We start from the raw sequence: 25,742 nt of genomic DNA on the forward strand, positions 1-25,742 counted from the left end.
AGATTAAATAACTACAGAAAGAATTAAAAGTTTAAAAAAAAATTATCGCATGATTTTTCTTTATTGTGTAAGAAAATGTTACCTTTCAAAGGAGACCAGACTCATGCATAAGTATAAAATATAATAAATCGCAAATAACTTTTTTTATTATTCTGGTTTGTTCATAAAAAAAAATTAAATAAGAGAAATTTATATCAATCAAAAGTATTTTTTTCCAATGGTCAACTGTTCTGGAATGTACTTGAAAGTACTGCGTTTAACTTTTACCTCGAAAGTGCTTGAGTTTACAAAAGGTCCTTTGCGCTATACTGTATATATATTATTCCTAAAATTGCTGTACTTTGTTAAAAATTGCGTTGATCTGTTGGTCTGTGTAGTAGCTAAAACAGGATTTTGCTGCTTAAACCTATGTATAATGTATATTCATTGATTCACTCGTATACCAAAATTAATTTGAATTGAAAATGTTTGCTTTTCGCATCAAATATTGATATGCGATTAAAATGTGATTAATTTAGATTAATTAACTATAAAGTCTCGAATAAATTTCGATAAAAAAAATGTATCGAGTCCCACCACTAGTTCTTAGACAGAAAAGTGAGTTTTCTTTTTGTTTGTCGATTACAGCTGTTTTCAATGTTATCATTGATGGAATGAATGCCAGCTGTGAGGGGGACAGACGGATAACCAAGCTGCTATTCTGCAGAAGCTGAGGCGCTTGTGAGAACAAAGGGCAGAGGGTTTGTGTCTATGTGCTCCGTGGAGAAGCACAATCATACAAAATATAAAAGAGAAACGTATAGCAATTTTCAATAGGCCACTCACACACAATAGGCCACTCACACACAATAGGCCACTCACACACAATAGGTCACTCACACACAATAGGTCACTCACAGGGCGCTCAAGTAGCACACCACGTACTGCGCTGCGTCGCAACACGGCCGTCCCGGGTTCGACTCCCGGACCCGGCGACCTTTGCCGAATGTCTTCCCCCCGTCTATCTCCCATTCTTCCTCTCTCTCTCTAACGGACTGCCCGGTAGTAAAAAGCCAATAAAAACCCACAATGTAGGGTGGAAATTGCCTCCTTCACCAGCCACTGTGTAGCACCCAACCTTGGGCTACGCAGGCTCAATGGCTGCCATACACTGGCACCAGGCACACATCACACTACACACAATGGCTGAACAGCTCAGGAGACAGGGATTGATATCAGCCACTTAAGGGGAAGGGATGAATTAGGTGGCCTTGATGTCAGAGACCTGATTTGGGAATTTGACCAGGAACGTCGGGGAACCCCCTACTCTTTGCCATAGGGGCCCTGGGTTCTTTAACGAGCAAATTCAGTCAGGAGTGGACCTCAGTTTAACGTCTCATCCTGAAGGACTCGCAGCTTTACGGTGTCCATATCAACGTGACAGGGGCATTCCTACCTGCTCAGCTGGACTGGGTGTTCAGCCTTTGACCATTAGGTGTCTGTGATTAAAGATGCATTTGACCTGCCAGCTTGACTGGAAGCGTAAAATAATGAATAATGAAGGTAACGGCTGTGGCGGGAGTGGTGTGTGAGGCACGTGTGTGACATGTGTGTGATGGGCATGTCAGGTGCTCGGACTGGGCTGGGGGTCCCAGCGTATGTGGTGTTGAAGCGATAGAACATACAGCTAATCCAGGATACAGTATTAACAATTTGTTCATTCATATAACATACAGCTAATCCAGGATACAGTATTAACTATTTGTTAATTCATAGAACATACAGCTAATCCAGGATACAGTATTAACAATTTGTTAATTCATAGAACATACAGCTAATCCAGGATACAGTATTAACAATTTGTAATTCATAGAACATACAGCTAATCCAGGATACAGTATTAACAATTTGTAATTCATAGAACATACAGCTAATCCAGGATACAGTATTAACAACTTGTTAATTCATAGCGTATTATCGATCGATCGATAGGACGCGTAGCGCAGGTCAATTGTGATAATGTATATGAATGCATGTTGTCCATTTTGTGATTGTCTATTTTATACTCATTTTATTTTATGCCTGTCTATATTTACGCCAATTCTATGCAGATGTTATGCCTATGTCTACATTACTGTTGTGAAGCACTTTGGGCTGCGATTATGTATGAAAGGTGCTATACAAATAAAGTGTATTATTATTATTATTATTATTCCAACCACGTCAGATGACTCCATTATCAATCTATAAGTAAGTATTATCTATTCATCTTTCCAGATCACATCGTTGAACCACAAGTACTTCAGGAACCACCTGGAGGACGCCCTGTCGTTAGGGCGCCCCCTGCTGATCGAGGACGTGGGGGAGGAGCTGGACCCGGCGCTGGACAACGTGCTGGAGAAGAACTTCATCAAGACCGGCTCCACCTACAAGGTACCTCCTCCTGAGACCCTGTATGCCTAAACATCTGGCTTAGATATAAAACACCTATAAGGTACCTCCTCCTGAGACCCTGTAGGCCTAAACATCTGGCTTAGATATAAAAACACCTATAAGGTACCGCCTCCTGAGACCATGTAGGCCTAAACATCTGGCTTAGATATAAAACACCTATAAGGTACCTCCTCCTGAGACCCTGTAGGCCTAAACATATTGCTTAGATATAAACCACATATAAGGTGCCACCTCCTGAGACCCTGTAGGCCTAAACATCTTGCTTAGATATAAAACACATATAATGTACTTCATCCTGAGACTGTGTAGGCCTAAACATCGTGCTTAGATATAAAAACACACATACGGTACCTCATCCTGAGACCCTGTAGGCCTAAACATCTGGCTTAGATATAAAACAACTACAATGTACCTCATCCTGAGACCCTGTAGGCCTAAACATCTTGCTTAGATATAAAACACATATAATGTACTTCATCCTGAGACTGTATAGGCCTAAACAGCTTGCTTAGATATAAAAACACATATAAGGTACCTCCCCATGATACCCTGTAGGCCTAAACATCGTGCTTAGATATAAAAACACACATAAGTACCTCATCCTGAGACCATGTAGGCCTAAACATATTGTGCACCTACAATGTACCTCATCCTGAGACCACATAGGCCTAAACATCTGGCTTAGATATAAAACACATAAAGTAGCGTGACACAGGAGATAGACTCCTCCTGATATACTGTAAGCTTAAACATCTACACTCAACTGCAAATTAAACTTTGTTAATAATTAATAGTGTAAACAAAGGTGCAGATAGGTGGGTCGGTGTTAGATAGGTGGGTCGGTGTTAGATAGGTGGGTCGGTGTTAGATAGGTGGGTCGGTGTTAGATAGGTGGGTCGGTGTTACGGCCCGGGCAGACCAGACGTGCACGAAGTCACGCGCGGGTTCCATGCGAGATCGCGCGTGGCCGGCACACCGAGTCCGACTTCAGAGCGGGCGGATGACAGACTGCAGTGCGAGCCCTCCATAGAACCAAAGGAATTCCAAAGCAGCATATATCTCTCTCTCTCTCTCTCTCTCTCTCTCTTCTCTCTCTCTCTCTCTCTCTCTCTCTCTCTCTCTCTCTCTCTCTCTCTCTCTCTCTCTCTCTCTCTCTCTCTCTCTCTCTCTCTCTCTCTCTCTCTCTCTCTCTCTCTCTCTCTCTCTCTCTCTCTCTCTCTCTCTCTCTCTCTCTCTCTCTCTCTCTCTCTCTCTGGTATTTCTATGTTTACTTCTCACAACTATTGAACTGTCAGGCCAGGCATGGGGGGGGTTGTTGTGATTGTTGGTTAGGGCCTACACAACATGCCTATAGAATACAGGCTATTTATTCCGACGGCGGAGGCGACCATGCAAGGTGCCAACCTGCTCATCGGGAGCAATTAGGGGTTAAGTGTCTTGCTCAAGGACACATCGATTCGACACGCTGCCCGGGAGGAGCGGGAATTGAACGGGGAACCTCCGGATTGCCAGACGACTGCTCTACCTCCCGAGCCACTGTCGCCCCTAGAAAGTGACGGACGCCGCGGCCAAAGCGGTACATGGGTCCGCCGAGCGGTCGATGTAACGACACCGCGGCCCGCTGAAGAAAATCACGCTGTAGGTTCTCTGGGGAGAGAAGAGCTCCACAGGTGGGGTTTGTTGTTGCTATTGTGCTTTTTTACCGTGCTGTTTCCGCACTGGACTGCCGGGGTCCATCAAGGCCTCAGTCTCCATCGCTGCCTTCAAGGCCAGCCTCAAAAACCCATTTGTTTTGCTATTTTTTTTATATCTGCTCCTATGTTTATTTAATTTAATAAAATTTTATTCATTTGAAATGTTTATATGTTTTAAACCTTTTTATCCTTATCTTGAATTTTTATTCATTTGAATGTTTTCTTGTTTTAAACCTTTTTATTATATTTGAAAATGTTGTTTTCCTTCCGCTGTGAAGCACCTTGAGAGCTCGCCGAGTTGAACCCTTTCACTGCCACACGACATAAGGTTAACCCTTTACCATCGCACAACCGATGGTCGGCTGTTGTGTGGCAGTGAAACGGTTAACCTTCTGTGAATTGTCGCAGTGAAAGGGTTAACCGTTTTGGTAGTGCAGCAGTGAAAGGGTTAAAGTGTGCTATATAAATTAAATCTATTATTATTATTATTATTATTGTGAGAACAGCGTCTTTCCTCCGAGAGGCTCTTTCCACAGAGGACTACGGGGGAGTGGGCGGGGCTACGGGGTGGGCGGGGCTACATGGGAGTGGGCGGTGCTACATGGGAGTGGGTGGGGTTACAGGGGAGTGGGCGGGGCTACGGGGGAGCGGGCGGGGCTACATGGGAGTGGGCGGTTCTACATGGGAGTGGGTGGGGTTACAGGGGAGTGGGCGGGGCTACGGGGGAGCGGGCGGGGCTACATGGGAGTGGGCGGGGCTACAGGGGAGTGGGCGTCCTTCCTCTAGATTCAGAAGAACTAGACGCATGATTGCCGTGTTCGGCTTCCACTACCGTCGTGAAAAACAGACTCTCTGCGCCCGCTGCATTGTAATTCACCATTATGGACTCGAAGGCGCAGATGTTCTATAAGCACTGAAAATAGTGCGTTTTTGAATGTTATTCTTTTAATCTGCCTTTTATTGTCTGGAAATTACAGCCCCTGGGAGCGGGGGTTTGGGTTCCGAGCTGCTGCTGATGATGCAGGAAGTGTAGAATCACAGCCTCGCTAGCGGGGACTTGAGATGTGTGTTTTTTACCGGGACGAGGAATAGGTTTGAACCGGAGAAGCCGTTTCATTGATTGATTGATTTTAAAATTGTATTAACGGATTGCAGATTGGGTACAATACAGTACGGCTCAATACACACAATTGTTAAGGGGATGCAGACCAGAGAAAGACGTTTGTCTTGTTTACATCAGGGTCCCCCCTTTTAAATTCATCATGACATTTATGACATACATGGCATACATGGCATACATCGCATATGTCTTCACCCCAGCCGGGCCGCGTGTATATTTTCCCTAACGCACTTTCACTTCCGCGTTCGGGTTCCGCGATCTGATTGGCCACTGACGTTTCTCTCAGCGGCAATCACGTTACGCCTAGTTATGCCTCTAACAGCCTGCTAGCTAGCTAACGCCTAGTTCTATCACTGGTTAAGCTTGGCGACTCTTTCGAAGTTGGTTATGGTTAGAGTTTGGAATCAGGGCTGGTGGTCTATCGCCCTGCTCTAAAGACAAACTCTAACCTTAACCAACTTCGAAAGAGTCGCCAAGCTTAACCAGTGATAGAACTAGGCGTAACGCGATTGGTGCTGAGAGAAACGTCAGTGGCCAATCAGATCGCGGAACCCGAACGCGGAAGTGAAAGTGTGTTAGGGAAAATATACACGCCGCCGCCGGGTCAGGCCCCCAATGTCATCGGCCAACCCCCGCAGTGGCACCCCCGCTGTCGAGCCCGCCATGTGCCATGGATGCCGCCATGTTGCCGGTTTGCATCCTGGTCACCTTTGACCCCCGACCGGCGGGAAGCGGAACCCCGCAAAGCCTCCGTGGAGCCCTCTTGCCTTATCATGGCTCTGTACACCTGGGCATATGTCCGTACGTCCGCGGGGGTCAGGCTCCCAATGTCCTCCGCCCCTGCAGGGGCTCCCCGGGTCTTCTGGCGCATAGATATATATAGAACACTAGATAGCTTAAGGCGGAGTCACCAGCGTCACTGAACCGCCGCCATCTTGTGAGGGTCAGCCTTGAGTGAGAGTGAGTGAGCTGCACAGACAAAAATACTCATAACTCGCTGAAATATTGACGGATTTACAAACGGGTTGGTTTGCTATAAACATCAAAGATGTAGTTATGATACTGCATACTTATAAAAAAAAAACGTTTAAAGATGTTTTTTTTTACAAACTGCTTGAATCATAGCCACGTTAATAATGCTTGTAATAAACCAAACCGTTTGTAAATCCGTCAATATTTCAGCGATTTATGAGTATTTTTGTCTGTGCAGCTCACTCACTCTCACTCAAGGCTGACTCTCCCAAGATGGCGGCGGTTCAGTGATGTCGCTCTCCATTGGCCGGCAGCGCGTGCAAGCTATCTAGTGTTCTATATATATCTATGTTCTGGCGTCCCCGCTGTGGAGCCCCACCATGTTGGTTTGCATCCTGGTCAACCTTGACCCCTGACCCCCGCGAAGCCTCGTGGAACCCTCTTCTTGTCACCCGGTGGATAATTGGACAATCCCCTCTCTCCATTCACCGTCCATGTCTTCCGGCCACTCTTCTCCGTCTTCTCCTTTCTCTCTCCTTCCCCCGTCTGCAGAAATCCATGCCCGCCGTGCTAAAGCTGATGCTAACTGAAGCTAAGCTAGGCTACGCTAAGCTAAGCTAACGCACTCTTTTCTCGACACTTTTTATTTTTTTACTTCTGACACCAATGTAACGTAATGTATGTGTACTGTAATGTGTACTATATGTACTATGTAGTGGTGGTGCCACGCGGTACCGCGCCATCCCACCACTTTTCTGAGCAGAAGTATGCACGCGCACACAAAAATGCGTTCACAACTTTCACTCGACTCGTCGTCCGTATTTAAGTACCGGTACTCGGCTATTGATTGATTGAAAACTTTATTAACAGATTGCAGAATGGGTACAGTACAGTACGGCTCAATTACATACAAATTGTTAAGGGGATGCAGACCAGAGAAAGACTTTCGTCTTGTTTACATCAGGGTCCCCCATTTTCAATTCATCATAACATATATGACATACACGACATACAGATAGACAGTACTGCTACATCTATACATTTATGACATACCAGATTTGCAAATACAGTACTGTTTGTGATACGAAAAGAGTCCAGAAAAGAGAGTACATACATTTGACGTGGAAACTGTACATTGGAGGAGGTTGGGTAGGTGGGGGGGGGTGGGGGGGACTGTACATTGGAGGTGGTTGGGTGGGTGGGGGGGGTTGGGTAGGAGGGGTGGGTGGGGGACACTGTACAACTGAACAAGCAAAACTGTACATTGGAATATTGACAAGACCATACTTGGTCATTTACTGTACATTGGGGGGGGGGTTGTGTTAGGACATTTACAGGGGCCAGTTTTTGAATTGCAGTCTCCCGTAGGTGTTTTTACAGCTTTGGGTAGGGCGTTCCACATTGATGTGGCAAAGACCTAGTCTTTGCATAAGAATAGCATAGCAATAGCATAACAAAGAACGAGAAGTGCAAAACCAAAATACAAGCCCTGCACCAATTGATGGGGGTTTGCTTGAGCTTGACCGACTGGAAGGATGAGACATTTCTTAAGTTGTCCTTCAGAAGGAAACTGTCCTTAAGTTACATTGTTAATTTAGTTTGTATTTACTTTTCTAGTTTAAGTTAATTCAATTAAAGGGGAACTATCTTATAAATGGCCTTTTTGAGTGTTTAGCATTGTTTCCTAGCTATGTGAACTTATATTAATATGATCTATGTCTCAAAATTCTCATATTGGTGCATTCTTCCAATTCTCCTCTCACAATATTCACCCTCACTGAACTGAGTCATCTGAAAATGTGCTGATATGTGATGTCAGAAAGACACCGCTGCATGTTAATGTTGAGATACAAGATGAGCTGCACACAGTGGCACCTGCAGCCCAGGCTCAAAACAGCTCGAGATCTTGAGGTAGAAAAATGCTGTTTTTGAGGACTTGATTAGAAATACAAAACAATGAATAAAAAAAAATATATATATTACAGAGGTGTTCCATAGACTCACAGGAATTGTGTAAACGTGCCCAAATAGTGAAAGAAATAGTAAAATAGTTCCCCTTTAAAGAAATTGTAACTACAATATTGTATCTACAATTACATTTAAAACATTGTTTGTTTTTCAACCATATCTGTTGACAATATAATTTCTTTATATATTGAAGGCTACATCCTTTTTCAGCTTCTCGAGTCTATTTCAAGGCAATATTTACAAAAACTAAACTAAAACTAGTAATTTCCTATACAAACATGTTTCCTACTATTTATGCATAATAATCATCTGTTCTGTGCGCACGCGAGGGAACATGTATGAGCATGGGCGCACGTGCACGCGGCGTCATTTAAACAGCGTACAGGCACTTCTGATATTACGACTGCACCCCTGGTACTATGTATGTATGTAAATGAAAAAACAAAAGAAAAGAAACGTAAGTCTTCAGGGGTAGGGCCCGACAAGCCTAGTGCTTCTCCCTACAGCCCTTTTCGGACAATTGGACAATGCTGCAATAGCAGCTGATAAAACGTTGACGATTTATGGAATGACCGTTGTTATGTGTCCAAAGACCAAAATAAAAAAGAACTGAACTGAACGTCCTCGCTAACGGATGACTCACCGAGGCTGTTGTTATTTCTCACGTATGTCTTGATTCAACACGTAGGCATGGTTCTCTGTACACAAGACGGGGTGAATCACCTCTGCCTTGACATTAGTAGACTCATCTCCATAACTTCCCATACACCAAGAGAGCGCACCCTCAGGTGTAACGCCCTCTTATACCTTCCTCCAGGTCAGCCCCCGCCCCCTCCCCTCTACCAACCCCGGGCTCGTGCGGCCAATAGTGTCACCTGGCTGCCAGCCCCAGATTGGTAGAGTGCAGAGTGACAGCTCGGCTGACCAATCACCTAAATCCCAGGGTCGCTACATTATTATAGAAAACTACTTCTTCAGACACAAGTTTTTCCCAATGTTTCTACAATGAGCTGTTTCCATTCATTCAAAACCTGTTTTCCATGGAAATGCTTGTTGTCAATGACATCAGATGTACCCCTTTGCTACATGCGCACACACACATGCACGCCCCCGCGCATAATACAACAAATGATCGAGTCAATTATTTTTTATTATTAAAACAGAAATGAATACATAATATTAACAATGATGATAATAAATAAAAAGGTTGACTCCAACTGCAAATTAGCATAATACATAAATAAGACTAGATTGGACATTAAGCCACTTAATGTAATGGCATGCTGACGCACACTGGGAGCTAGTCCAGCAGTGTGTGTGTGTGTCTCTCTATCTCTATCTCTCTCTCTCGCTCTCTGTGCATCTCTCTCTCTCGCTCTCTCTCTGTGCGTCTCTCTCGTTCTCGCGCTCTCTCTCTCGCTCCCTGTGCGTATCTCACTCACTCTCTTTCGCTCTCTCTCTCTCTCTCTCTCTCTCTCTCTCTCTCTCTCTCTCTCTCTCTCTCTCTCTCTCTCTCTCTGTGCGTCTCTCTCTCTTTCTCTCTCTATATCGCTCTCTATCTGTGCGTCTCTCTCGCTATCTCTCTTTCTATTAATAAGGAGGAGAAGAGGAACTGAAGGTGTCAGTAAAGACAGTTCCAGGGAACGATGTTCCACTAGAAGAGTAATTACCACTTATTCTGACACCAGTAATTAAGTGCCACACACACACACACACACACACACACACACACACACACACACACACACACGCACACGCACACGCACACGCACACACACACACACAGCTGCCTCCCTGCAGACACCTTCTCTCATTAGCACCTTCCTGGTTCAGTTCACCAGGCTCCTCTATTAATATGCTTTAACACATCTGTTGACTTAGAAACATACTTCAACAGCTCCTCACAGCTTGTTGTTATAATAGAGCGACCGTCTCCTTCACAGCTTGTTGTTATAATAGAGCGACCGGCTCCTCACAGCTACATCATGGAAGGGTGTCCCCATCCCGGCTGTCGGGAGAGAAATAATATTAAAGTCATTGTTCTTTTTGCGGGGCTACCGGGAGCTTGGTGCGTCTAGCGAGAGCTTGTATGGAAGGCACAATCAGTTATATTGGTGCGCAAGTGCAGTGTCGGCGTGTCGCTATGTGTTTTATTATTTTTTTTTTGCCAGTATGGTCGTGACATTTATAATACATGTTGCTCTACTTACTTACTTACTTACTTACTTACTTACTTAGGCCTTTAAATTCCCAAAGGAACATAGGCCATCGACGAAGCTCCTCCATCCTCTCCGGTCTTGTGCCCTCCGCTTCAGATCTTGCCAGGACAGCCCTTCTTTCTTCATCTCCTGTTCTGTGGTTCTTCTCCAGGTGGTTCTCGGTCTGCCTCTCTTCCTCCTGCCCTGTGGGTTCCATGTCAGCGCCCGCTTTGTGATTGATTTCTTTCTTCTGAGTGTGTGACCTATCCACTTCCACTTCCTCCTCCGGATTTGAATTTCTATTGTGTCTATTGTGATGGATCTGTATATAGTACTTTGATCATATTAATGAACCCATCTCCTAACCCCATCCGTCTAAGTACTGCCCATAAATAAGACCATTCCAACCTGTCAAAGGCCTTCATCGCATCTAAGGATAATACAGCTGTGGGAGGCGCGGCATCCTTGCTGGAATCTATCACATGCAGTAACCGTCTAATATTATCCGTGATCAGGCGGCCTCTTATGAAGCCTGTCTGATCAGGGTGAACTAAAGATGTCATATGCTTTTGAAGTCGGATGGCTAGTACCTTAGCGTACAGCTTGAGATCGGTTCCGAGGAGGCTTAAGGGTCTATAACTACCGCATTCAGTGGGGTCTTTATCTTTCTTAAGTAGGACAGATATGAGTGCCATATTGACATCCCTGGAGAAGTTCCCCTCTTTGACTGAGTATAAAATCATATCAAGTAATAGGGGTCCGATTACATCCCAACATGAGAGGTACAGTTCGGGTAGAATGCCATCCCAGCCAGGGGCCTTACCACTTTGCAATTCAGATATAGCCTCACTAAGTTCCTCTAGTGTAATAGGTGCATCTAACCGTTTAGCGTCTTCCTTTGAAAGTTGAGGTAAGTTAATTTGATCAAGAAATGTATCCAGTTTATTATGATCGAAGATCACTTCTGACTTGTACAGGTTGGAGTAAAACGTACGAAAAGTCTTGTTGATTTTTTTTGGGTCTGTAATAACAATTCCCTGTTGGTCCTTAATGGCAGGGATATCAGCAAATTGTTCACTGGATCGTATCTTCATAGCTAGTAGGTGACTAGGTTTAGAACCATGAAACAAGTCTTAAATGTAACTTGCTGCTGTAACTTAATGCATATACCTTGATCAACACATTTCACCCCTCTCTCCCATCTTTCTACCTCCTCCCTTTGCCTACCTTCCCCTATCTCCCTCTCTCCCCCCATATCTCATCATCTATCCATCTGTCCCCCTCTTTCTACCTCCTCCCTCTGCCTACCTTCCCCTCTCTCCCACTCTCCCCCCATATCTCCTCCTCTCCCCCGATCTCTCGCTCTCCCTCTCTTTCTACCTCCTCCCCCCTGTCTACCTCTCCCTCCCTCCCCCCTACTCCCTCCCTCCCTAACTCCCTCCAGGTGAAGGTGGGTGACAAGGAGGTGGATGTGATGAAGGGCTTCAGGCTCTACGTGACGACCAAGCTGCCCAACCCGGCCTACACCCCCGAGATCAGCGCCCGCACCTCCATCATCGACTTCACGGTGACCATGAGGGGTCTGGAGGACCAGCTGCTGGGTCGGGTCATCCTGACAGAGAAACAGGTACTGGGCCGGGTCATCCTCACAGAGAAACAGGTGCTGGACCCGGGTCATCCTCACAGAGAAACAGGTACTGGGCCGGGTCATCCTGACAGAGAAACAGGTGCTGGACCGGGTCATCCTGACAGAGAAACAGCAGCGCACCGGGGAGACAACCCCCAAAGAGGTTGATCCCTCAATCCAGGCAACAGGTCAAAAGAACTCGACCTGAGCCTGGAGCACTGCGGACTAGACAGGCGCCTAAGGGGTCTGCTGAAAACTGCACCCCGGCGGAAGGGGCGTTCGGTATGCTGTGCACCATGGCCTACACCATTAAGTAGCCTCCACAAAAAAACCCTGACCCTCTAGAGGGGCCGAGGCAGAGAAGGCTGACACGATTGGCAGACGTCATGAAGGGTGCAGGGGCACACTCGCAGGCAGACAGGGTCAAGCCCGGCCTAACCCGAGAGTCGACTCCGCTACCAACACACCTGGAAACCAACCACCACCTAACAGGAGGCGGTTGTTCCTATAACCCCCCCCCAAGATAAAACTCAAACACAACTGCGGGTATACACCGGCTATACAGCAGTACAAGTGTTTCAGTTCTCAAGAAGGGGTTAACCCAGGCCAACAGGTAGACAAGAACGAGTCCGGACCTGGGCCCGGCGGACCGGGACGTACACAGGGATGCCAGAGGGGTACAAGAACCACCTTGACAGCCCCCTCCCAGCCCCACCAAGCAGGAGAAGAGAAGGGCGAAAAAAGAATGGAGAAGAACCAGGCTCCTTTAGCACAGCGCAAGGTACAACACAATATGGACCAAGCAATAGTGAAGGATAACACGCAGTGACATAACCACGAACACCTCCATAACATCAACCCCTGCAACGCCCGGGCCAACCCGGCATTTTCCCCCCAAAAAAGCACAAGTCCTTCAGGGTACCAGAACAGCAGATCTGCGCCCCGGCGGACAACGGGTTAACTGACCTGGTCCGGCGCGACCAGAACCAGTCCTGTGTCCTAATCACGCCACCATCCCCAGTCCTAAGAGGGGGGTAGGTACGCGTGTCGATCCAAAACATCACAGAGGGCGCCACCAAGACGGTCAGAACATGAAGCACCGCGCCCGGTGGCCCACCCCAAAAGCGTGAGACCAATGCTTTGATCTATTCCGTTATCTCCCCCCAGAAATGAACGAGAATTCATTGAGACTAACCCAGTACACTGGTGCTTGGAAGAGACAAACTCCACCCTAGTTGCCCCATAAAAACGCTATTTCAATGATGAGCAACCAAGGCGCGCAAGCCCATGCGTGGTTCCACACAGAAGCACCCAGGGCCAGCACTATGTACACGTCGAGACCCAAAACATATCAATGGTAATTCTAACAAGAACCCAGATAACGTTCCCTCCAAGCCGCCTGGGAGAGCGGCAGGAAGCTGGCCAAGACACAGATATGGGTCCCATATGACGCAGCTGAGGGAAAACACCCCTGTCAACCCTGCCCTGTATAAAAGAGAGGAGACAGGGAACCCCCATAGAGACTTCCCACGTGAGTAATAATTGAAAAGATATATGTAACATTGAGCTACGTGACCAAGCTCAAGACATATGCAACAGAGCGCAGAGCAGAACTTCCTTTTAAGTTCTCACGCGCTGCATAACTCATCTTGACAATAACAGAGGTCCACAACATGGAGCCTGAAAAGAACTCACGGAAGTCTCACAACCAATAGAAACGCGCCCAGTGACGTACTCTATGGCGGGGGGAATTCCGTGACCCACCTGCCCAAATATGGCGTGGGACCAGGGAACTCCCTCCCCCTTCTCCCTACCCTGTGACGCGCTGACCCAACAGTGTGACAGGAAGCCCAAAGGACAGGAGGTCCAACCCCCTGACCAATCAGAAAAAAAGGGGAGGGAGGGTTTATCAGTTCACCCCCTCATGACCCCTCACCTCTGATACGATGCAATGGCAAAGCAGAGCCATGACACCAGTCATAGCGTGCTACATGAAGCGCATGTATACCTGTTTAAGGTAACAGCTTCACATAGGCTCATGTGCGAACCTGCCACCTGAATTTTTACACCTTTACCCTAAAGGAAGCTTACACATGTAACTTCTGTAGGCCAACACCTAACCCAGTTGTGGATCTTAAAAAGAAGGGAAAAAAAGGCAATACACGTCCCTCTTCAGAACGGTGTTTACCAGACACAGCGGTGCCGGCAACAAGTCTCTCGCGGACTATAGCTGACTTGAGCATGGAGATATTCTCATAATGAAACACCAAGCTCACCTACCTCGCACCGGGTGCTTTTCATCTTTGAAAATCGGGGCCAGCACGGTGACAGTGGGTATCTGTTTGTCCAGAGACCCGGGGAAGTGAACCGCAGATTCGGAATCACGGTCCCAGGAAAAAAAAGCTCTTACTCGAAGAGGAGCTAATGTTAACGTGGGCATCAAACCAGAACCCCCTCCACGCCGCTAAGTGGCAGCGAAAAAGGATACCAGCCTGGAGCCGGCCTTCGTAAGTTGTGTAGTTGTTCCCCCCACAACCAACACACCTGGCGCCCGCGTCGTAAAAACATCACCCGCCCCAGAGAGGCCGTCAGCCCTCACACGGCCGAGCGCCTCCCAAGCAAAGTGTCCAACTGCAGAGCCGGAGGTAATGCCGGCGGGGATTGCTCAGCGATGCGAGCCCCTAATACGAAGCGCCGGTGGAAGTCAGAATGATCATCATCTTCTAGACACTCCGGTGGCGAAGACATTATCGCTGTATTTCCTCGAAAATAGTGAGAGAGAAAACAAAGATATAATGTCAACGCAGCTCCTTCTCTTCAACGTAGCTCCTTTCCAACTATTTTGGCACTAAACTCAAGTGGTGTATACAGACACTTGTCGGTGGTGAAAATAAGGAAGGAGCTGTTAGTATGGCCACATCCCCGCTTATGTAGAGGAGCGGATGGGGGTGTGGCCAGGCGGATGGGTGTGTACATGTGAAGAAGTTTATTCAGTATTAGACTGATATAGGATATGTTCCACTTGAGCGCAGAGCGTAAGCTATACGCTATATAACCATCACAGTCGGGACAGCTGAAACCACCACAGTCGGGACAGCTGAAACCACCAGTCAGGACAGCTGAAACCACCACAGTCAGGACAGCTGAAACCATCACAGTCGGGACAGCTGAAACCACCAGTCAGAACAGCTGAAACCACCACAGTCAGGACAGCTGAAACCACCACAGTCAGGACAGCTGAAACCACCAGTCAGGACAGCTAAAACCATCACAGTCAGGACAGCTGAAACCACCAGTCAGGACAGCTGAAACCACCACAGTCAGGACAGCTGAAACCATCACAGTCAGGACAGCTGAAACCATCAGTCAGGACAGCTGAAAGAAACCATCACAATCAGGACAGCTGAAACCATCACAGTCAGGACAGCTGAAACCACCACAGTCAGGACAGCTGAAACCATCACAGTCAGGACAGCTGAAACCATCACAGTCAGAACAGCTGAAACCATCACAGTCAGGACAGCTGAAACCATCACAGCCAGGACAGACAGCTGAAACCATCACAGTCAGGACAGCTGAACACATCACAGTCAGGACAGGTGAAACCATCACAGTCAGGACAGCTGAAACCACCACAGTCAGGACAGCTGAAACCACCACAGTCGGGACAGCTGAAACCATCACAGTCAGGACAGCTGAAACCATCACAGTCAGGACAGCTGAAACCATCACAGTCAGGACAGCTGAAACCACCACAGTCAGGACAGCTGAAACCATCACAGTCAGGACAGCTGAACACATCACAGTCAGGACAGCTGAAACCATCACAGTCAGGACAGCTGAAACCATCACAGTCAGGACAGCTGAAACCATCACAGTCAGGACAGCTGAAACCATCACAGTCAGGACAGACAGCTGAAACCATCACAGTCAGGACAGCTGAACACATCACAGTCAGGACAGCTGAAACCACCACAGTCAGGACAGCTGAAACCATCACAGTCAGGACAGCTGAAACCACCACAGTCAGGACAGCTGAAACCACCACAGTCAGGACAGCTGAAACCACCACAGTCAGGACAGCTGAAACCATCACAGTCAGGACAGCTGAACACATCACAGTCAGGACAGCTGAAACCACCACAGTCAGGACAGCTGAAACCATCACAGTCAGGACAGCTGAAACCATCACAGTCAGGACAGCTGAAACCATCACAATCAGGACAGCTGAAACCACCACAGTCAGGACAGCTGAAACCATCAGTCAGGACAGCTGAAACCACCACAGTCAGGACAGCTGAAACCATCACAGTCAGGACAGCTGAAACCACCACAGTCAGGACAGCTGAAACCACCACAGTCAGGACAGCTGAAACCATCACAGTCAGGACAGACAGCTGAAACCATCACAGTCAGGACAGACAGCTGAAACCATCACAGTCAGGACAGACAGCTGAAACCATCACAGTCAGGACAGCTGAAACCATCACAGTCAGGACAGACAGCTGAAACCACCACAGTCAGGACAGCTGAAACCATCAGTCAGGACAGCTGAAACCACCACAGTCAGGACAGCTGAAACCATCACAGTCAGGACAGCTGAAACCACCACAGTCAGGACAGCTGAAACCACCACAGTCAGGACAGCTGAAACCATCACAGTCAGGACAGCTGAAACACGCCCAATAAAAACACACTTCTTCAATCAATATCTGAAATTAAAAAGATTTAAGAAAACAAAAGAAAAAAACATTTGACTAGTATGCACTCTGCTACTAACATTTTATAATCTACCTTGCCTATATTACTACCTCCTATACTAATATGTCTCTACTACTGTAGCACTCAAGTTCAACACTGTTTGACGGACAATCTTACTGACCCTTAGCTGCCAGAGTTGTACCTTCCCTGCTGACCTGCTGTCGTACATGTAGAGCAGATGGAACCACAGTGTGCTGCTGATTGGCTCCTCGGCGCTCGGAGACGTCTGAAGGCTGTACTGTTTCTGACGAGTTGTCCCCGCAGTGTCCCTGTGTCCCCGCAGTGTCCCTCATCCAGTCCTCGCGGGGCCAGCAGGGGCCGTGTGCCTGTATTATAGGACTGAATAATGGGGACTATATTATCACAGTGTGAAACACAGAACAGGGCAATCATTTCAGTCTACACTTACAGACACACACACACACACACACACACACACACACACACACACACACACACACACACACACACGTGCATAAAGACGCACATGCGTTTGCACACACATGCACATTACAAACACACACATTACAAACACACACATGCATGCACAGAAAGACGGACATGCATTTGCACACACACTCTGCAACAGAGGGGAGAATCTCGAGCTTTAATAAGGACTGTTGGACTTCATTCCATGAGCTAGAGGGGCATTGCAGCTAAATGCAGATTTACCCTGTTCAGACTCTGGGGACCTTTTAAAAGGACAAGTATCAACAAAATCCTCTCCCACAATTGTACAATTTCCAAACGTCTGACCCCCCCCCCCGAATAGTTTGGTTCTATCAAAGTGGCTTCCCAGACCGGTTAGCGTAGAGACCTTCTCCTCTCTCTCTCCGGTCGTAGCGGGAGAGCCGCTACTCCGTGTCAACAGAGTCGTCGAGTCTCTTTAACGTCCCGCTGCGTGTGCAGACGAGACGGAGAGGCGGTGGTGCTCATTACCGGAACGGTTCCCCGCTTCACTCACTCCGTCTCCTGGGTGACGGGAGCAGCAAGGCCCTTATCCTGCCCCCTGCTCTCAGTGGGTGTTCATTAACACTAGCACAGCCGACAAGGGGTCACATGACCCCTAGGCATTTTCAATAAATGTATCCTCGTCACTCAGTCGAGCTCCAGCTCTGTCACTCAATGACTTTTCCTAAAGGTACCCGTTTTATCTGGCACGGTTTCTGAAATTTCAAAATGACGTCAGGAAAATGTAATTAGAACGTTATTCCACATAATTATGGGCCGTTGGAACAGACGAAAGTCACAGAACTTTGCAAGCGTCTAGCGCAGGGGTGGCCAACCCGTGGCTCGCGAGCCGCATGTGGCTCTTTGCCCGTCAATGTGTGGCTCTTCATCCAAAACCTCAAACCTACATTTCATTGTGGTAAACCTCATATTTTTATATTCAGAGGTAATTATATAGTTTACACTGTTTATTTTTCTCATATATCTCATATAAGCTGCCGGGTCATCTGACCCGTTCCTGGCGGGAATTAATGGCATTTTCTCCATGGCAGTGCTAGTGTTAAATACATATGCCGCTCGGTCAGGGCATCTGTATTTGTTCTAGTGTTTTTAACAATTTAATTCTTTTTTTATATATAATCCCGACTGACCTCATTTCTTAAGCTAGCTAGTGGCGTCACATGAAACGAGACGACCAAAGGAATCCATTGGTATCAAGCTTGTTATGCTAGCTTGTTATGCTAGCTTGTTATGCTAGTTTGTTATGCTAGCTTGTTAGGCTAGCTTGTTATGCTAGCTTGTTATGCTAGCTTGTTATGCTAGCTTGTTATGCTAGCTTGTTATGCTACCTTGTTATGCTAGCTTGTTATGCTAGCTTGTTATGCTAGCATGTTATGCTACCTTGTTATGCTAGCTTGTTAGGCTAGCTTGTTATGCTAGCTTGTTATGCTAGCTTGTTATGCTAGCTTGTTATGCTAGCTTGTTATGCTACCTTGTTATGCTAGCTTGTTATGCTAGCTTGTTATGCTAGCTTGTTATGCTAGCTTGTTATGCTAGCTTGTGGGGAAACGGGTTAGGAATGTCTGACCATTAAGTGTGTCTGACTCTTATCCACCAAAACCTGTATGCACTACAAGGTATGATCAGGGTACAGTGGAGAAAATAATCCTCCACATAACTAAAGAACACAGCAAGTATCTTCAATGAAGAACAAATTAAACGTGTGTGTGTGTGTGTGTGTGTGTGTGTGTGTGTGTGTGTGTGTGTGTGTGTGTGTGTGTGTGTGTGTGTGTGTGTGTGTGTGTGTGTGTGTGTGTGTGTGTGTGTGTGTGTGTGTGTGTGTGTGTGTGTGTGTGTGTGTGTGTGTGTGTGTGTGTGTGTGTGTGTGTGTGTGTGTGTGTGTGTGTGTGTGTGTGTGTGCGTCCCCAGGAACTAGAGAAGGAGAGGACAGACCTCCTGGAAGACGTGACGTCCAACAAGAGGAAGATGAAGGAACTGGAAGACAACCTGCTCTACCGTCTCACCAGTACACAGGTAGATTCACCAGTACACAGTCCAGGCTTGCTGAGCCATCAACTACGGTACAGAAATGGTTGAAATATGTCTTTTTAAAATGTATCCAAGGTTATGCTTGCTTTGCATCCGTTACACCCTCAGGCGGAAATAAACTGCCATGTCAAGTCGCTCACGCGTGAAAATGTAATTTTATTAATTCCAATCATCTCTAATGCACACGGGCCCGCCTCCCTGTTGGGACGTCGAAGCCAATCTCTAGGCCACAATTTCCATTTGGCAACTCCTGATGCTTGAAACCCACCGGGCGCGGGCGCAAGCACTCGCGGGGTTTCGTGCGAGAACAGCGCGCATGGCCGTCCACACCGAGTCCGACTTCAGAGCGGGCGAAAGGAGGGCACAGTTACATTGGAACAGCTGTAAATGCCTAGTCTATTATGCAAAGTCAGTCCCTGTTTGAAGATTTTTTTTTTTTAAGATTTCCAGTTCCAGTGTTCTATTGTCCATTTTGCATGTATAACCAGTTATTATCTAATTAATTAGAATGTTAGAATTCATTTTATAATGATGAAATCAGTGTGACTGTACTCCTGAAAAAGTATAGTAATATATTTGTATTGGGAAAGATACAGACACATTAGCTGGTTGAACAACATCTATATGTGTGGTAATCATCCAGATATTGAGTGTATTTCTGTGTAAATGTGTGTGTGGCGCACGCCTCTGAATCCAACCAAATCGATTCAATTCAGCCGGTGTGAACAGCGACGCCTGTTAACATGGGAGCGAAAGTGAAGTGTTGATCGACCGCCCGCGTGTTTGGTGGGTTTCATGCCTGACACTCTCTCCCTCTCGGCCACCACTCCCCCCCCCCCCCCCCCCCCCTCCCCTCAGGGATCGCTGGTGGACGACGAGAGCCTGATCATTGTCCTGGGCAGCACCAAGCGGACGGCCGAGGAGGTCAGCCAGAAGCTCCTGATCGCCGCCGAGACTGAGATCCAGATCAACGCCGCAAGGGAGGAGTACCGACCCGGTAGGCAGGGCCGGACTGGCAATCGGGAGCACCGGGAGTTCTCCCGGTGGCCTGACCTGGACAGATAAAAAAAAATATATATATATATAATTTTAATCTTTTTTTTTTTTTTTTTATTATTATTATTATAATATTTTTTGCCCACAGTCAGGCCACTGAACTTAGACGCCATTGTTTCTAGTTGCGGCGGTGCGATAGTTAGATAATAGGTGGGTGGGGTCGGGGGAACAACCAGGATTTCACTGTCTGCGACAGAGTCTGCCTCTCCCCCTCTCGCGGAGCAATCTCACACAAACAAATGGAGCCGTGCTGCCGCATGTGATTGGTGGAGGCCGGAGGCGGGACCAGGCCATACAACTGATTGACAGCGGAGACGGCGAATGGAATGGCAGAGATGGCACTCTCACGAGATACAGCTGGGAACGAGGTTACACTGAGCCAGGTAGTGAAGTGGGGACTCGGGAGAGAGATAGAGCGAAAGTAACATTGATGTCAAGATGGACAGTGGAAGAAAGAGAAAGGGTGGATCAGAGAGGGAGAAAGCAAACAAAAGAAAGGCCCTTGCATCAGGAGATGCTGCTAAATCCGGGAACATTTATCAAATGTTTTCTTGCACCAAGCCAGTGCATGTGAGCGGATCGGAGCGTGAGCGGCGCGGGGCGCGGAGCGGCCGGTTTTGACGTGAGCGAGGAGTGGGTTTTAAAATGAGTCGGCGCGACGTCCGGAGCGAGAGTTCTCCTCCGCTCCAATCCACTCCAGGTCGCTCACAGTGGTTTAACACTGTTGATGTAATATACATGCAGTACAATGCCAAAGCAACAGATGGCGATGTACAAACATGAAGGCCATTTTCAACCAATGAGAAGGGTGAACCTGTGATATCCTGTTTAGGCTTCACTCCTCCTCCTTCACTCACTCCTGTTAGAAAAAGTATCGACGCCATTGTTGTTGACGTTAGCTTACATGCTAACGTTAATGGCAGCGACCATAGCATTGTGGCTCGGCTAGCCTATCATCGCTTAATAGAGCTAGTGAATGGATAAACAACGTTATTTAACATTGCAGAATGGGTACAATTACAATGCGGCTCAATACAAACAATTGTTAAGGGGCCCAGGGGGTGTAGACTGTTGTAGTTTGAGCTAATTTACACCATGCTCCAAAAAAAAAAAAAAAAAATGCCGAGCGATCTGGCGCGGGGAGCGGGGAGCGCTCGATTCAAGGTGAGCGGGGAGCGAGCGGAGAGCGACTTGGGGGCGGGGTCAACATGAACGATTAGCGGAGCGGACCAAGCTTTAAAGAGCGAAGAGCGGATTTCTCGGCTGCGCCGATCCGCTCACGTGGCCTGCACCAAGCCCAAAGTCAAGGGACCAGCAGGTTAGTCAGTGAGAAAAATAAACATGTGGATGTTAGCTTGATTGATTGATTGATTGATTGATTGATTGATTGATTGATTGATTGATTGATTGAAAAGTTTATTAACAGATTGCAGAATGGGTACAGTACAGTACAGCTCAATACATACAATTGTTTATTTGTTTATTGTTATTCGCACTTACAAATATACATTCTGGAATAAAATAAGTAAAAAGAAGAACAGTTAAAATGTGCAGGAAAGGTCAAAAAACCCAAGGGCTTATAAGCGACCTCCCCTCTTAAACCTATATAGGATAACTACACAAAAACAATCCCTCCCTTCCCCCCCGTCCCCACATTATGCACAAACACATGTGCATATCCCTCTCTCATACACACAGATACATACAATACAGCATTATATATTATATTATAATGTTGGGTAAAAGATTTTAAAATACTTTACACAAATACACATGGATACGATAGACTACAATTGTTAAGGGGATGCAGACCAGAGAAAGACTTTCGTCTTGTTTACATCAGGGTCCCCCATTTTCAATTCATCATAACATATAAGACATACAGATAGACAGTACTGCTACATCTATACATTTATGACATATCAGATTTGCAAATACAGTACTGTTTGTGATACAAAAGTGTCCAGAAAAAGAGTGTATATACATAATACAGGAGAGAGTGGTTAACTGTATTATAATAGTAAATAGAAAAATATGTTGTGCTCTTGCTTTTTTCTTTTTGAAGGTGGAGAGAGTAGCATTGCTAGTGCCACAACAGTTTTATTTGAGGTCCATAACAGTACATTGTACTAAGCAATTGTTGGCTCATTAGTTTGTGATTCACATGCACTAAAATTCACCAGAATGCAGGAAATTAAGTCTTTGTAACAAAAAATGTCCTGGTGGGGGACCCCCAGACCCCCCGCTTAAAAAGTGGCCTGACTGGGGCTATATTTCGCGCTATATCTCCCGGTATGAATTATTTCCCCAGTCCGGCCCTGCCGGTAGGTCACCGCCGGAGGTCCCAGAAGAACCCACCGACCGGCTAATGAGACGCGTTTTATTAATAATTTCATATTTCATATACCATTAACCTTCACTAACCTTGCTGATCATTTTTCTACCTCCAATGTCTCAAAAACCAAAGCAGCGGTGAAGACAGAGACCCTCACCCTCACCTTTGTTTACACTGTTTATTTTTCTCATACTTTTATTCAGTGTTAATTATCGTTTACACTGTTTATTTTTCTCGTACTTTTTTTCAGTGGTAATTATATCGTTTACACTGTTTATTTTTCTCGTACTTTTATTCAGTGTTAATTATCGTTTACACTGTTTATTTTTCTCATACTTTTATTCAGTGTTAATTACCTATATTGTTTACACTGTTTCTTTTTCTCATTTTTATTTTGAGATCAAATTGTATTGCCTATATTTATGTCTTTCTACTATTACCCTGCCCATACCTGTACCTCCCCTCCCCTATGCTGCTATGACGCGTGAAGTCATTGTAAAATGTTTCTTTTTTTTTCAGTTGCCACCAGGGGCAGTATCCTGTACTTCCTGATTACGGAGATGAGCATGGTGAACGTCATGTACCAAACCTCTCTCCGACAGTTCCTTGGACTCTTTGACCTCTCGCTGGCCAGGTGGGGACCTATGTGTAGCTAATCTACTATGTGTAGATGCATTCTAATCTACTATGTGTAGATGCATTCTAATCTACTATGTGTAGATGCATTCTAATCTACTATGTGTAGATGCATTCTAATATACTATGTTTAGATGCATTCTAATCTACTATGTTTAGATGCATTCTAATCTACTATGTTTAGATGCATTCTAATCTACTATGTGTAGATGCATTCTAATCTACTATATAGATGCATTCTAATCTACTATGTTTAGATGCATTCTAATCTACTATGTTTAGATGCATTCTAATCTACTATGTGTAGATGCATTCTAATCTACTATATAGATGCATTCTAATCTATGTGTAGATGCATTCTAATCTACTATATAGATGCATTCTAATCTATGTGTAGATGCATTCTAATCTATGTGTAGATGCATTCTAATCTACTATATAGATGCATTCTAATCTGCTATGTGTAGATGCATTATAATCTACTATATAGATGCATTCTAATCTATGTGTAGATGCATTCTAATCTACTATGTTTAGATGCATTCTAATCTACTATGTGTAGATGCATTCTAATCTACTATGTGTAGATGCATTATAATCTGCTATGTGTAGATGCATTATAATCTGCTATGTGTAGATGCATTATAATCTGCTATGTGTAGATGCATTATAATCTGCTATGTGTAGATGCATTATAATCTACTATATAGATGCATTATAATCTGCTATGTGTAGATGCATTCTAATCTACTATGTGTAGATGCATTATAATCTACTATATAGATGCATTCTAATCTATGTGTAGATGCATTCTAATCTACTATGTGTAGATGCATTCTAATCTACTATGTGTAGATGCATTCTAATCTACTATGTGTAGATGCATTATAATCTACTATATAGATGCATTCTAATCTACTATGTGTAGATGCATTCTAATCTACTATGTGTAGATGCATTATAATCTGCTATGTGTAGATGCATTCTAATCTGCTATGTGTAGATGCATTATAATCTACTATATAGATGCATTATAATCTGCTATGTGTAGATGCATTATAATCTGCTATGTGTAGATGCATTCTAATCTACTATGAGTAGATTATAGACGTCTTTTATAATCATCCGTCCAAAAGAAGTTTGCAGATGTTACAAGACATTTTATAAGAGCGATGCACTGCTCTGTTGTTAAAGTAAGAGCGATTAACTATTTTATTGCACTAATTTACTCTGTCTATTCTATTTTACTCTTTTTATTACTGTCTATTTTAAAACTGCCATAGAATCAAACCGTAAACAAAGAGGCCCGTTGGGATGTTAGATCCTAATGTGAAAAACAAATGTGATTTGCCTTACCATTTTGCTGCTATCTATTTTATGCTCGTTTTATATGTCTGCACTTTATGCGTCGATCTGCCAATTTTGTGCCAGTATTTTTTACTGCTGTGAAGCACTTTGAGCTGCAATTTCTGTATGAAAGGTGCTATACAAAAAACGTCTATCATTATTATTTATTGAAGAGTTTATTTCTTAATTCATCATATATACGGGACAATAAAATACAACATGGATCTTTTGTTTCATCCAGGTCATCCAAGAGTCCTATCACCAGCAAACGCATCGCCAACATCATAGAGTGCATGACCTTCGAGGTGTACAAGTACGCAGCGCGCGGCCTCTACGAGGAGCACAAGTTCCTGTTCACACTGCTGCTGACGCTGAAGATAGACATGCAGAGCAACCGGTCAAACACCAGGAGTTCCTCACTCTCATTAAAGGTCTGCCTGCCTGCCTCTCTCCCCCCCTCTCTCTCTTATCCTCATGTCTCCTCTCCTCATCCCCTCCATTGTTAGTCTTCTCAGCAGATCTGACTCTCTCTCTCTCTCTCTCTCTCTCCCCTCTCTCTCTTATCCTCATGTCTCCTCTCCTCATCCCCTCCATTGTTAGTCTTCTCAGCAGATCTGACTCTCTCTCTCTCTCTCTCTCTCTCTCTCTCTCTCTCTCTCTCTCTCTCTCTCTCTCTCTCTCTCTCTCTCTCTCTCTCTCTCTCTCTCTCTCTCTCTCTCTCTCTCTCTCTCTCTCTCCCTCCCTCTCTCTCTCTCTCTCTCCCCCTCTCTCTCTTATCCTCATGTCTCCTCTCCTCATCCCCTCCATTGTTAGTCTTCTCAGCAGATCTGACTCCACCACTCTCTATAATAATAATAATAATAATAATAATAGATTTCATTTGTAATGCGCTTTACAGTTGCGGGGCAACTCTCAGAGCACTACAGTTAAAGGGACTTAAAAGCTAGCGAGAATAAAGGAAAGAAAGAATATAAAATAGGCAAGACTAAAACATAAAATAGCAGAGAAACATAGAATAATAAAACTGATAAAATAAATTGGTAAAAGAACATAAAATGTGTGGAGCAAAAATCTGATAAAAGGTCAACAGAAGGCT

At 45.5% G+C, this 25,742-nt stretch overlaps 1 protein-coding gene across 1 annotated transcript in view; it reads left to right on the forward strand.

Annotated features, from left to right (window-relative positions):
* The window catches only part of dnah5 (dynein, axonemal, heavy chain 5), a gene marked incomplete at both ends in the record, with an annotated part of 523,851 nt that overhangs the window by 377,798 nt on the left and 120,311 nt on the right, over positions 1-25,742 (forward strand). Inside the window, 7 exon segments of the mRNA XM_084308323.1 lie at positions 2,257-2,412; positions 11,830-12,012; positions 19,153-19,257; positions 20,131-20,269; positions 23,183-23,297; positions 24,888-25,042; positions 25,045-25,085. Of these exon segments, the coding sequence (XP_084164449.1) occupies positions 2,257-2,412; positions 11,830-12,012; positions 19,153-19,257; positions 20,131-20,269; positions 23,183-23,297; positions 24,888-25,042; positions 25,045-25,085 (894 nt within the window).

The sequence above is a fragment of the Notolepis coatsorum genome (assembly GCF_963971535.1).
Source record: "Notolepis coatsorum genome assembly, chromosome: 2".
Classification (NCBI taxonomy): domain Eukaryota; kingdom Metazoa; phylum Chordata; class Actinopteri; order Aulopiformes; family Paralepididae; genus Notolepis; species Notolepis coatsorum.